The sequence below is a fragment of the Cheilinus undulatus genome, linkage group 7, assembly GCF_018320785.1.
Source record: "Cheilinus undulatus linkage group 7, ASM1832078v1, whole genome shotgun sequence".
NCBI lineage: Eukaryota > Metazoa > Chordata > Actinopteri > Labriformes > Labridae > Cheilinus > Cheilinus undulatus.
The window spans coordinates 17031513-17044311 of record NC_054871.1 but is presented as its reverse complement, the minus strand read 5'-3'; the positions used below and the strand labels follow the sequence as shown (position 1 = coordinate 17044311).

Below are 12799 nucleotides of genomic sequence, written 5' to 3'. Positions count from 1 at the left end.
CAAACTAACTTCAGATCAAGCTAGAAACAGACAAAGAAGTGGAGCTGAGGTCAGTCCTAAGACTCCTGACAAGCAGTTACACTGTGCTGGCTAGTAGTCACATCACCATGCCCCTAATTTTGAAAATTTTGTATCCTTTTTTTAAACCATCAATAGATGAGTTCTTAAGAAAAGAAAAACCGACACGTGTCCAAAAAAAGTTAACTATTCCAACCAAATTCAGGTTAAATTTCAGGCTGGAAACATGTTTGTGGTAAAACAACATTTTAAGATGGGGTGTTTATGTGACTATGGTGCATCTGAAGCCAGCCCCTAGTGGATACTGGAGGAACTGCAGTTCTTTATACCTCCACATTGGCTTCACTTTTCAACCACAGATGTTTCCACTGGTTTTATATAATTTCAACTAAACTAACATATGCTTTACTTTGGCCAAAGAAAAAATGACAGCTGAGAGGACTTGTGATGAGCCTTTCTTGCATTTAATCAAACAGTGGTAGAGGAAACTTTTTCTTGCTGAGCAGTGCCCTGAAACTGAAAGCAGAACCCCTTTTGATAAGCTTTATTGTGTCAGGTGTGAAAAGTAGGCCAATACTTTCTATGATATCAATTAAAACGTTTATATACATTAAAGCTCCTTATGAGTGTAAAGTACTTCCCATATGGCTGAAAAGACAATGATCTAAAATCTTTGACTAGTTTAATTTAAAGGAACACTCCACATTAGAGTAATTCCATGTAAGTAAGAATTAAATGTTTATTTCTGTACATTTTAAGACAAGAAAATCTAGTGAAATCTGTGATAAAAGGTTTTCAAAGTAGTTTACCAGTGGAGGGCAGCAGCAGCTCAAACTAAGCTTCCTGTGATCAGATCAGCAGAGAAGCCTTCCAGCTCCTCCTGCTGGACACTCAATGCAGATGCAGCAGGTCTCTTCAAACCATAAGGACAACAGAATAAAAATAAGAAGCTTCATGAAGTTTTAGAGAATTAGAAATGTTTATTGCTTACTCAATTGAATACTTTTTAGACATCATGCTTTATGGAAGTATACAGTTACAAAAAATGGTCTTATGATAGCATCAAAGAAAATAAATTCATACAAAAATAAATGGCTCGCAAATGGTTTGTAAAATGACAACGTTCTTCATAAAAATACAAATGCATGACAAATCAAAACTGTGTCTGAACAATTTTAAGACATACATGAGATCGTAACACTTACACATTTAAAGGATTAATACAAAAATATGAACACATGGAATCAGCAGATGATCATTTTCATTGGTAAAAAATGAAAGTGTAGCTTATACACAGTGAAAGAAACAGTATTTTCCAGTTTTCTGAGGTGCATGCATGATAGAAAACATAAACAGTCCATGTGATTTTAGTAAATTGCATAACTTAAGCACATTTGGAATGATTAAAAAACAAGCCACTGTGGGTCCTTAAGTATGTACAAATAACAGAGGTCATCACAAATGCTGAAATATCTGCTAAATCTAAACAACAGATACTGTCAGTTTGCTCTTGGTGGATACGAGAACAAGACTCAACATTATATACAAAACAAGAACGTCACACATCTCATTGGCTGGTTTGTCCACCTTTTTGGTCTCACTGTATCTATAATAAAATCTTTGTTCAAATGCCAGTACATAGGAGACGAACACAAAGCCCAGGCAGTTATCTTCAATGATATCGAAGTAAGTTACAAATACTGACATAGAAGGTGAGAAAAGCACGACTTAAGTTCTTTTGTGACGTTGATAACGCCATCAAAGGGTTAAAGACACTGCATATTAGTGCGCTAACAATCCCAACAAGCTGTCTCTCCCATGCCTCTACCATAGAGCTCTGCTTCTTATCTGCAGAGATAAAACTAAGAAAAGTTTCCAATCTGGTGAGCAAACAGAGCTGCAGAGGCTGAGCACAGGTGACTGAAGGTCAGGTGACTTTCAAACAACCTTTCATAAACCACGTCTCTGAGCCTGACAAGAGGCTCAGCACTGCAAACAATAAGCTCAATCTCACAGAACAAATGGCAGTGCTTCATGAGAGTCCTGTGACTTTTCATTTAGAAATCAAGAGCAGACATTTATACACAAGTGATGAATGAGTGAATGATTACAAGAGTATTACCAATGTTTTTAACATACAGGATGTTCCCTATGTGTGTGAGTGAGTGAACAGCTTTTGTACAGGTAACTTTGGTCATGTCACAGTCTTTATTGTGTGTTGGAGTGTATCTTGGCTTCTGTCTGTGAGTGTTTGCAGAGTAGAGCGCAGAGCTGAGCCTCAGGACTCAGTAGGTTCACGAGTGGTTCTTGTCGTAGTCCTTCACCATACGTTTGATGTGGAACAGTTTGTGTCTCAGCCTGCGGCACTCTTTCTTCTTGGCTCGGTAGTCTGATGTCTGCACAGTACAGACAGCACAGATGAGTCATTTCATGTCACAAAACAGAGCAGGCTCAAAAACAGTCTGGTCAAGAATTTACTTTTTAATGTTCTTGTGAGGAAGTTTTAGTTTCAGTTTGAGCTAATCTGGCATGCCAGGATATATTTCACATTCATCTGGGAAACCTCTGATACAAAATGCTTGGGAAGGGCAGGACTTTAAAAATTCTTAGAAGGTGACTGAAAGAATTTTCTGTCTGTCACATTTATTTTGAGCCAATCTGAGTGACAAGACAAATTGATGTAGTAGGTATGGTCAGCTCTAGTAAGTAGGCTGCTGTGGTAGTTTACTAACAGGGGAGCCTGCTGATGGATCAGTCATCCAGTAGTAGGAAGTGCAAAAACATCTTCCTCGCCAAGAAAAGCTTTCAGTGTGGTTCTTTGCTCCTCTTTCAATAAAGAAATGTCCAGATCTGATTAAAACTGTTGCTGAAGCTACATCCGAGCTAACAGCTTCACCGGTGTCAGTCATTACTATGGGCTTGCAGTACAACTAAACCCTGCCTATAACCTATCAAAAATTCAAACCGAAACAGGAAACATCTCTGCCATGAAAGGCTTTCTGCTCTTGTTTACATAAGAACTGTGGCCCTCTTGAATAAAGCTGCCATTGTGGTTCCATCCAAGCTAATTTCTCCACCAGCAGCCATACAGGCTCACAGTACAACTGAACCCTGCCAGAACCATTGCAAACTCATGCCAAAGCAGGTTAGGTGAAGACCAAAAACATCTTTTACATCATGAAAAGCTTTCAGTGTGGTTCTTTGCTCTTTCTTAATAAAGAAATGTGGCCAAATTCTGATAAAACTGTTGCCATACTATAGCTACATGCGAGCTAATTGCTACACCAGTAGCAGCCATTATTACCAGCCTCCAGAATAACTAAACTCCACAGGTACCACCTCATTCTCCTTAAAGGGATATTTCAGTATTTTTGAAGTTGAGTCATATGACATACGTAGCAGCAGAAGTAGCATTAGCCTCCTGTGATTTTAGTGATCACTGCTCCTTTAAGAAGGACTCACTGGTTGTACCGACCAGGAAGCTAGGCTATACAGCATAAAAGATGGGTACAGTTTCTCTGCAGAATTTAGCCGGTTTTGGGTCAAATGGGCCACAAAGCAATGTTGGCTTACACACTGTCAAAAATTTTGAAGCTTTTTTTTTTCCACTAAAAAAGCCTTTCTGTTTTTGTCACTATTTTGCAATGCAAAAGCACACAACCAGTAGCCAAAGGCAGTTTTAGCAGTGTAGTGTTTGTTTATCAATTCATCTAACACCTACGCCCCAGAGGCAGTGGTTTCAAACATTATTTAGAAATTATTACTTTGGTTACTGATAGCCTTATTTGCTTTTGTAGGCTGTTTAAGGGCATCAGCATCAGTTTCAGTCTGTTTCATGACCAGCTAAAAAATCCTCAAAGGAGCTTTAAGTATTATGTGAAAATCACAAGAAAAAGATCAAATTTCCACTTTTTATATACAGGCACATTTGTGTATAAATGTATAATCTTTGGCCTAAAGATGTACCATCAAAGTTATATCCTCACCTGCTTTAGATCCTTTAACTGATTATATTCCTCAGCTACAGCCTGTGGAAAAGAGATGGAATAATGTTTAAGTTTGCATGTCAAACACATAAAAACTGAACACAGAATCTGTCCACAAGGGACCTTGATAATTTGAGATATCTGGGACGCCCAATCTTCAGAAACTAATCTTAACTTGTGGATTAATCTGTGGAACTAGTCACTAAGAAAGTCGAATACTTGTGAGAGAGTAAAAGGTTATATTCTTCCATTGTTTTGAGCAAGCTTTAGGTTTAAGGAAATATAGTGCTACACATTATATATCAGTTTCTAATGTAATGTGCTGAGTAACTATGCCAGTGTAAATTACCAACTGTTTAATATTTATTTGAAGGTTTAAAGGTTGTTTAGTACATTCGTTTCTCTCCCTTCACAGCTTGAAATACAGGAGAAAATGAGAATTTTTAGTATTGCATTTCTGATTTGTAATTTAGGCTCAATCTTCTTCATTTATTAGGATGCGTGCCCAGTAATGCTACTCGTCCCCTGAGTTGTGTTTATATCTGACCTGGTATTTTGCAGAAGTGTCATCCAGCGTGTCCAGCTGCCTGCTGAGTTTGTTCAGCTGATCGTTTATATCGTCCATCTCTGCACATAGGCGTTTGTATTCCTTAAGATCTGCGTCAAACTCTCTCTTATACTCGTGACGCTCTGCATCAGATCTTATCTCTGGGTACGTTCTGGAGGAGGAGGGAAAGAAAGACGTTAGAGATAACCTTGCACCAGCTGAGGTACACTGAGGACTGGGTTTAATATTGTGGTTTTCAAGCCTCAGAGGTCTCCCTTAGGCATATTTGTTAAAGACAAAAGATTTAACTACAGACACAATACTACTTTCTAAAAAACTAAACTGGCTTCCATGTTTTGTACCTTTGGCCCAATTCTCCTATTTTGCCTGAGCAAAGCTCATGTGAACATGCATGCCTCACAGGATTAACTGCTCTCCTGGACAGGGAGAAACATACAGGCTGTAGGGCCATTTCTATACTTTATTGTTAACAAATCAGTTTATTTCCTATTTTTATACCGTCTAGTTCTATTCTTGCCTTTGAAAATCTTAACTCTCATGTGAGTTTGATTTTCTGAGCTTAAAGTTGTTCATTTAAATCCAAGTATTAAGGTCTGGTCCAGAGAGAATGGCAGTATTAAACAGTAATCTACCATATGAGATAAAACACTCCAATCAATCCAGACAGTGTATGGGCTAAACAGAGAGCCTGTTTACATTCAGATTAAAACACATTTCAGTCAGGAACACTCTCGTCATAGATTTGAACCATTTATTGCCAAATGGAATACAGTTAGAGTTGGCGTTATAGCTCTGCTTTTCAGAGTACTCCCTGGGTTAACCAAGCAGCCTGCTTAGGCTTTCCAGGGAGTGCACTGCAAAATCCCCCACATGGGTAAATACATACATAGAGACTTGATGGGATACACATGGAGACTTAATAGGAGGAGGCTGGGGTGGAGGAGGCAATATTTCAGACAGCAGTGACGGGGTAGCATAGGAGTAGCAGGGATAAGTGAGAGTGGAGAGGTGATTTAAATACACCGCCTTATTGCTGAACACGCGCTGTGATTGGTTGAGTGGGGTTGGGAATAGTGATTTGAACATCGGCCTGTCAGCTGATAACAGCTGGGTGTATGACATCCGTGTCCTGCATGAACTTACGCAAACTTCATTTTAATGATCTAAACACAAAGGACAGCTGCAATACATTGTTGTTCAAACAACATGCATGAAACCTCTCCCAGTATACAGTTGGTTTCAGATCTTGTTAGTGTTAACGTCAAATAGTGAAACAGCCAACTCCTGCACCTGCCCTTGACCAGACAAGCACCACAGGCTCTCTTTAACAATATATTCAAAAAGTATAAATGCCATTTGAAGTACAAAGATTAGCAAGAGTAAGCCAACTGCAACTTGAGGAAAAAGAAAATTTATCTTTTAATGTCATGTCATTAATCAAAGATACGCTTTCTTTGGGATGCATACACTTTTATGCATTAAATGTCGTGTCCCTGACCATTTTACTAACTGTTTTAAGTGATCAAATCACAATACATTCGTACCCTTTTCACTTGTAACAAGTCTTGCCCATCATTGACCCCATTTCCATAAATGCATTTAAACGTTATGAATAAACAGGATCACTGGTATGACAGTATGCAGCAGAATAAATTATTCACCTTTCCCATTCTTCTCCGTCGAGTTCATTGCCTGTTTCTCCTCCTGTGGTGTACTCAGTCTCATACTGAGACTCATCTATCTCAGGATTACGTCGACGTCTCTTCCCCCTGTTAGCAGAGGGTTTGCGGACTCCACCAATTTCCTCTGAGGGGCTGGAGCTGGTTCCTCCACCGTTAGAAAATGCTTCTGATGGTCTGCTCGTGGTCCTTTCAGAGTATCTGCAGGACAGCAACAAAAACAAGAAAATATTAGTTATGGCTGCCCATGGAACATCTTAAGAAAAATGGTCTGAATCCCAGCAGTGAGTGTCCAGGGTTATTTAAAAAAAATTTAATCAGGGTCTACCTGATAGGAAAGATTACTCATTAACCCTGCAGAAGCTTATTTAGCTTCAGATCCAGGAGAGTACTACAGCTGACCACAGTGTGTACTAGAAAAAAATTATAACATTCAAAGTGTTTAAAGCCCAATATTTTTCATTACTTTGACCACCTTGTTTGATTATTTCATTTCTACACAGGAGACAGCCATACTGTACGTCTGTTTTTTTTCTAACGTACCTTGGTATAGTGACACTTGAAGTTATTCTGATTCAGCTGTCTGTATTTGGGGTTTTATTTTTTCAACACCAAATTACTAAACTTGAGGAGTGATGATATTAGACAGCTGTGATTGGTTGGCCAAGAGCAATGCAAAGATATAAATCAACATTTTAGCTGGACTGACTCATTCCAATCAGGCTAGTAGGTTGATAAGCATTTGTCAGACCAAAATCTCATTGGTCAAACAGAGAGAGCTTGCGCATGGCTTGGCAATCACAAAGAGAGAGGGAGCACTTTAACTTCCAATCAACGCTGTGATACAGAAAAAAATGTATTATTTTCTGATAGTTTCAGTGGTTACACTCAAAAGAACTTAAAACATATCAACACAAACATGCAGGAAAGTGTAGGGTTTGTTCGACAGTTACTGAAGTCATGCTACCTGCATCTCTGCTCAGCCCTCTGTCACATCCCAAACTCTTGTTAACTGTGTCATCCAGCAGTTGGCGAGTAAGTTAATTAAATCTCTTTATCACCTTTTTAAAATGTACTGTACGTTGATATTAGTGTCTGTTGCAGACATATTAAGAGCCGAGGAGAGAGACAGCAATATCTCATAGTCTTTTAAAGTTTTCCTTTTTCTCCCAACCTGCTGACTTATTCGCAGTACACCAGGGTGACTATACACTATGTAGACAAAACTATTTGGCCACACATCTTAATGATTGAATTCAGGTGTTTCATTTAGACATGTTGCCGAAGGTCTATAAAATCTGACACCTAGCTATGCAGTCTTCATCTGCAAACAACTGAAAAAATGAATCTGAAGATCCATTTTCTGCATGCAAGTCTCTCATGACCAAGTCCAGTGCCAAGTGACGGATGGAGTGGTGTTAAAAGATAACAGTATCACTTATTACTGAAAAAAATATGTGACCTTTTTTCCCATCAACTATTTCAAAATTAGAAAGAATGTCTAAAATTTAACAAGGTAAGAATAAGACTAAGATATGTTAGCTACTTTTACTGTCAGGGAATAGAAATAAAAGAATCGTATTTTATCATGGTTTAATTTGCTCTTATTTTAATTGGCTCATCATCGTGGTTCATCACAAATCAAGAGCTGCTATAATATTCCCTTCTATATCTGCCTCTTCACTACAAAGCTTCACTATCTTTTTTAATCTCTAGTTGTCCTAAAGTAAAACAGGCTGACTGTGGGCAGTCTAAGAGGAAAAACAAAGTCTCAAAGTCATTCTTTCCAATCATGAAAACTTTTACCGTCATCATGACCAAACTATAAATCACACTGAGTACAAAGATAAAGCCAGCAAACCTTTAACATGACCTGTAATATGAGGAAACTGGGAAATAGTTTTCTGAGACTGCACTGAAAGAAGAAAAATACAGACAGATACTTTCCTGACAGATGCCATATGTAGAAAGGTAAACACCTTAAACCACTAATGATTATTTTTCGCCCACACACCACAAAATGACTTCATGCTAAGTGGAGCGACTTCAGTGACCAGGAAGCAGGATGAGGAAACATGCTGAATTTTCCAGGATGTGAGGATTTGAAGAGGAATCCATATCTAGAGGTGCAGCTCTTACAAGTTTAACCAAAAAGGCTGAATTGTGTCAACAACAGAGCACACAGCACGTCTTCAGGCTAACATTCTTCTGGTCATGAAAATGTAAGCTCTGCTGACTTTGTGGGAGACAAAACCATCAAATAATGATATTCTTAGTACTCCGCATCTGACCAAATCCGTGCTGTTACAACATTAAATTTGATTATTTGTCTCTGAGCAGTTTAGTCCTCACTAATCCGGTCATTCAGAGCATATTTCTGACACAAGCTTCAAAGGTACAGAGGTATTATGAAACTGTAAAGAGCAGTGTACTCTTAGTCACGCACTGCAGTACCGAGGAGGTTCATGCAAACCAAAACAAGGTCCTTGAGGAATCATTTCTAGCTTTGAAGAGGAGCAAACCCTTGCTTGCAAACAACTTGCCTTTTGCCGTCCATTAGTTTGCAATGAACACAAGAAAAAAAAACAAGAGAAAGTTAATCCAAGCACAGCTCAAAGGTCACTCGCAGAGCTCTTTTGTGGGTAGGGCAATATGTTTTCACGGCTTTAAAACAGAACAGTGATTAGATATTGCTTGTGTGAGTCACATGTTTGGATGTTCATTGTTTTTGTGGAACATTTGCTTGAAAGTCTCTCAAATATTGCGGTGACTATTCTTATTGGAATTTATTAGTCTCAAAAAAAAAAAGGAAAAAAAAAGTTATCCTGTGATTGAACACGTGTGACATTCAGCTGAAGTATTTCTTTATGACACAACAAAATACAAAAATATTGAGCTTTTCTCCTCTCATACACAGAGCCTTGAGTGAGCGAGGACAGTTTCATCACTGCCTCATCCATTCACCTCGGGGTCCCCCTCTCATGTATTATTATACCGTGGGTTTTATTTTCCTCATGTTATGTAATCAATGCTTTTTAATCTTTATTTTTGTCCTAGTTTTAGCAAACCTAATTTCATTTTTCATTTGTATTATTTGTTCATTTTATTTTTAACTTTGTACCTTCTGTCATATGGCACTTAATCCTTGTTTTAATCTCAGTTCTGGCTCTCTGCATGTGCTCACTGGAGAACAATTTGAATTGTATTTCTTATATAAAATGTGCTCTACAAACCAGACTTATTCATTAAATTACAATCACAATCATTTTGAACTGTTGTATCCAATCAAATAAGATGTGGCCGACCTGACTCTTCATATGAGACTCAATCCACTGATCCATAGTCAATGACACGCTGTAACATGTGTTAGAACTGTGTGCTTAAATGTTAATAGCAAATTAATTTGTATAGGAAAGGGTAAGAATGCACCAATATAACTGCCTATAGTCAATATCAGCTGATATCAGCTATTTTAGAAAACCTTGGCTCACTGAAAAATAATGTACCAAGAAGTTTTTCACAATATACGGAAATTACCCTGAAAAGTGCTACAAAAAAGTGTCACACTAGCAAGCAAACCCTTCAAACCACACCGAGCAACCTGACATTTCTCAGAGGTTAGATTTTAATCTGGCTGGCTGGCCTGTTTGTGTGATGGTGATGAGCTGCTTAATTATACGAGATACATCACAGTAATATATCAGTATCACCCCAAACCTGCATCACAGATAGAATGACAACTTTTGCATGGAGGTTGTTTTTTTTTTTTTTGCAAACTCCAAATGGGTTTTTCGTGTGCTTTGCACTGCAAAGAGGCTTCCATCTAGCAACTCTGCCATGAGGCCCAGATTTGTGGAGGGCTGCAGTGATAATTCTCCCTCTGGAACTTTGTCCCATCTCCACACAGGATCTCTGGACCTTAGTCAGGGTGACCATTGGGTTCTTGGTCACCTCTCTTACTAAGGCCCTTCTCCCCAGTTGCTCAGTTTGGCCATACAGCGACCTCTTGGAAGAGTCCTGGTTGTGCCAAACTTCTTTCCTTTGAGAACTATGGAGGTCACTGTGCTCTTAGGAACAGGATCTTTTAAGCTTTCCTCAGTACTGTCTCAGTAACTGTAACAATTCTGTATCTGAAGTCTGCAAGCAGATCCTTTGACCTCATGGCTTGTTTTTTGCTCTTATATGCATTGTCAGCTGTGAGGCCTTCTATAGAGAGGTGTGTCCCTTTTCAAACATATACAATCAATTTAATCTACCACTGGTGGACTCCAATCAAGGTGTGGAAGCATCTTAGAAAAGATCTGGAGAAAAGAGAAGCACCCGGGCTAAATTTCAAGTGTTCATTTTTATATTTGTAGTATATCTGAAACATTTCTACAATTCTGTTTTCATTTTGTCATGATGGGATACTGAGAGTAGATTCATGAAAAAAGGTTTTTTTAGACTGTAGCAACAGGCTACAGCATAACAAAATTGAAAAAAAGGTGAAGGGGGTCTGAATAATTTCTGAATGCTCTGTATATGACATCTACTATGGTGGCTCCTCAGTGTCAGACTAAACATCAGTGAAAAAAAATACACCCCACCATAAAATAGGCAGGCTTAACAACATCTTTAGTGAACAAAATGCTACTGAAAAAAAGTAAAAATGTGACTCAGTTGGTGGGGCATCTCTTGTTGGAATAACCTGTTTATAGATTTTTAGACTCAGTTCCATTTACTGAATAATATTTGAGCATTGTGCAAGTTTATAACGTATAATATATTATGTATGAAATTTTATAAAACTTAATGTCTCAGGTATTAATATATATGCATTTTATGATTTTTTTGTCCTGATATCTATTAAATTACATTTAAATATTGTGTTTACCTCTTTATATGATAAATACGAAATACAATGAATGACTTAAACTTCCCTGTACATTTTTTGTGTTTACACTTCAGGTATGAATAAACAATGAATTCTTAAAATTGTGTCCATCTCATGTCTGATTCATTAGGCATTGAGCATTGACCCAATATCCCCTTCAAATACCAAATATAATTTTAGTATCGAGTATTGTGATTCTAAACATGCTATCAAAGTCAAAATTTCAGTATTAACACTACTCAGTGGATGTGTGTCTATTGTGTCACATCAATTTAATGCTTGCCTGCTTGTATATCTAACTCCTGTTTTAGAAAAAGGACTTATATTGGGCAGAAAAATTGACATTTCCATTTCAAGAGAAAAAACTCAGAACAACAGTTCAAATATATCCAATAAGACCGCTCATTAGAAAAACAGATGCATAAAATAAATATCAATATCATCTGAATTATTATTTATAACTTTGGCTCTGATTTTAAGCAATCTGTGCATCTCTGTAAAAGAGTGCTTGAGGTCTCTTCCTACAGTAACTCTGCAGATAAATGAGTATAAGGTGGAGGCCAACATTTCTCTACACCTTTCCATGTCCCGCTTTCCTGGCAGTGTTTCTTCTAAGCATCTGATATGTGTTTTGTGTACAGGTTGACTCACTGATTGTTGTCATAAGTGTCCTCATTGTAGGAGCTGCTATCCACCTTGGCTGGAGGGTAGGAGATGACGCTGTTTGCTGATGCATTGAGCAGCCCGCCTCCCTTCTCTGACACCAGCAGGGTCGGGGCATCTTGCACACTGCGGCTTTCCTCTACATTGTTCACCTAGAGCAGGCAGGAAGAAACAGAGGGAACAGACTTAGCAAACAAAAACAAACAAATTAGAAAGACCGGGACACACTACGGGCTCATTTTTAAACACACGTCCTTTTTTACTCTTTCCTGATGTCTTAAGTTGAGGAAAAAAGGACAGCTACCTCTGAAGCAGAGAACAAGTATGGTAAACTGTGCTTAGAGTTTATAAAGCAGTCAGGCATGTAATTGGAAGCCCCAGGCTATCTCCTCAGCATAATGAAGGCTGTTTGCTTGGTTGAAAAGGTCAAGAGATTCAAAACAAGAGCTGACTGAAGGCTAATTGTAAAAGAACCCTAAATAAACTCCAAGCATGAAGACTGTCCTGTAACTTTGGTGATGTCTCTTTAAAAGCATTTAATTATTATGAATCAAAGACAAATCCTCTTTAACAGATTGATTAAGTAGACATGTCTGATAATATCTCCAGTTTTTCTTTCACATGCTATCATCCTGTTTGTGCTGTTTCTTCTAAACACCTGGTACAGAGGAACTTCTCCTTTCTTTTCTTCTATTCAAAGAAGAGGAAACAGTGTCTATCATGTAAATAAATCCTCTTTATTCTGTATGTCCAAGTCCCTCCTATGAGGTCAGACATACCACATGAGGGATTTTCCTCACAATGAACGCCTCAGGGGTGGTCACTGCTGCTTCCAGTTTCACAGGTTCCAGTAAATGCATCAATCATTAGACACAAAACCTTTTCACTGAGCAGAGGAGACTTTAAACTACTGTTATTTTCTCTGGTAGCCATAATGCTTTTTTTGTTTCTGTACTGAATGTATTGATATTGTTTGCTTTTACCTTAAAACTTGCGAAAGAGAGGAAAAACA

The 12799-nt window shown here is 38.2% G+C and overlaps 1 protein-coding gene across 1 annotated transcript in view; it reads right to left on the bottom strand.

Moving 5' to 3' along the window:
* Nucleotides 1–993: 993 nt before the first annotated feature.
* Nucleotides 994–12799, bottom strand: part of si:ch73-61d6.3 (occludin) — a 34539-nt gene continuing 22733 nt past the window's right edge. The window contains exons 5-9 of the mRNA XM_041791970.1: nt 11776–11939; nt 6234–6452; nt 4552–4723; nt 4005–4046; nt 994–2414 (exon numbers count right to left, since the gene is read on the bottom strand). Of these exons, the coding sequence (XP_041647904.1) occupies nt 2313–2414; nt 4005–4046; nt 4552–4723; nt 6234–6452; nt 11776–11939 (699 nt within the window). The 3' untranslated portion in view covers nt 994–2312. The remainder of the gene's footprint in view (nt 2415–4004; nt 4047–4551; nt 4724–6233; nt 6453–11775; nt 11940–12799) is intronic.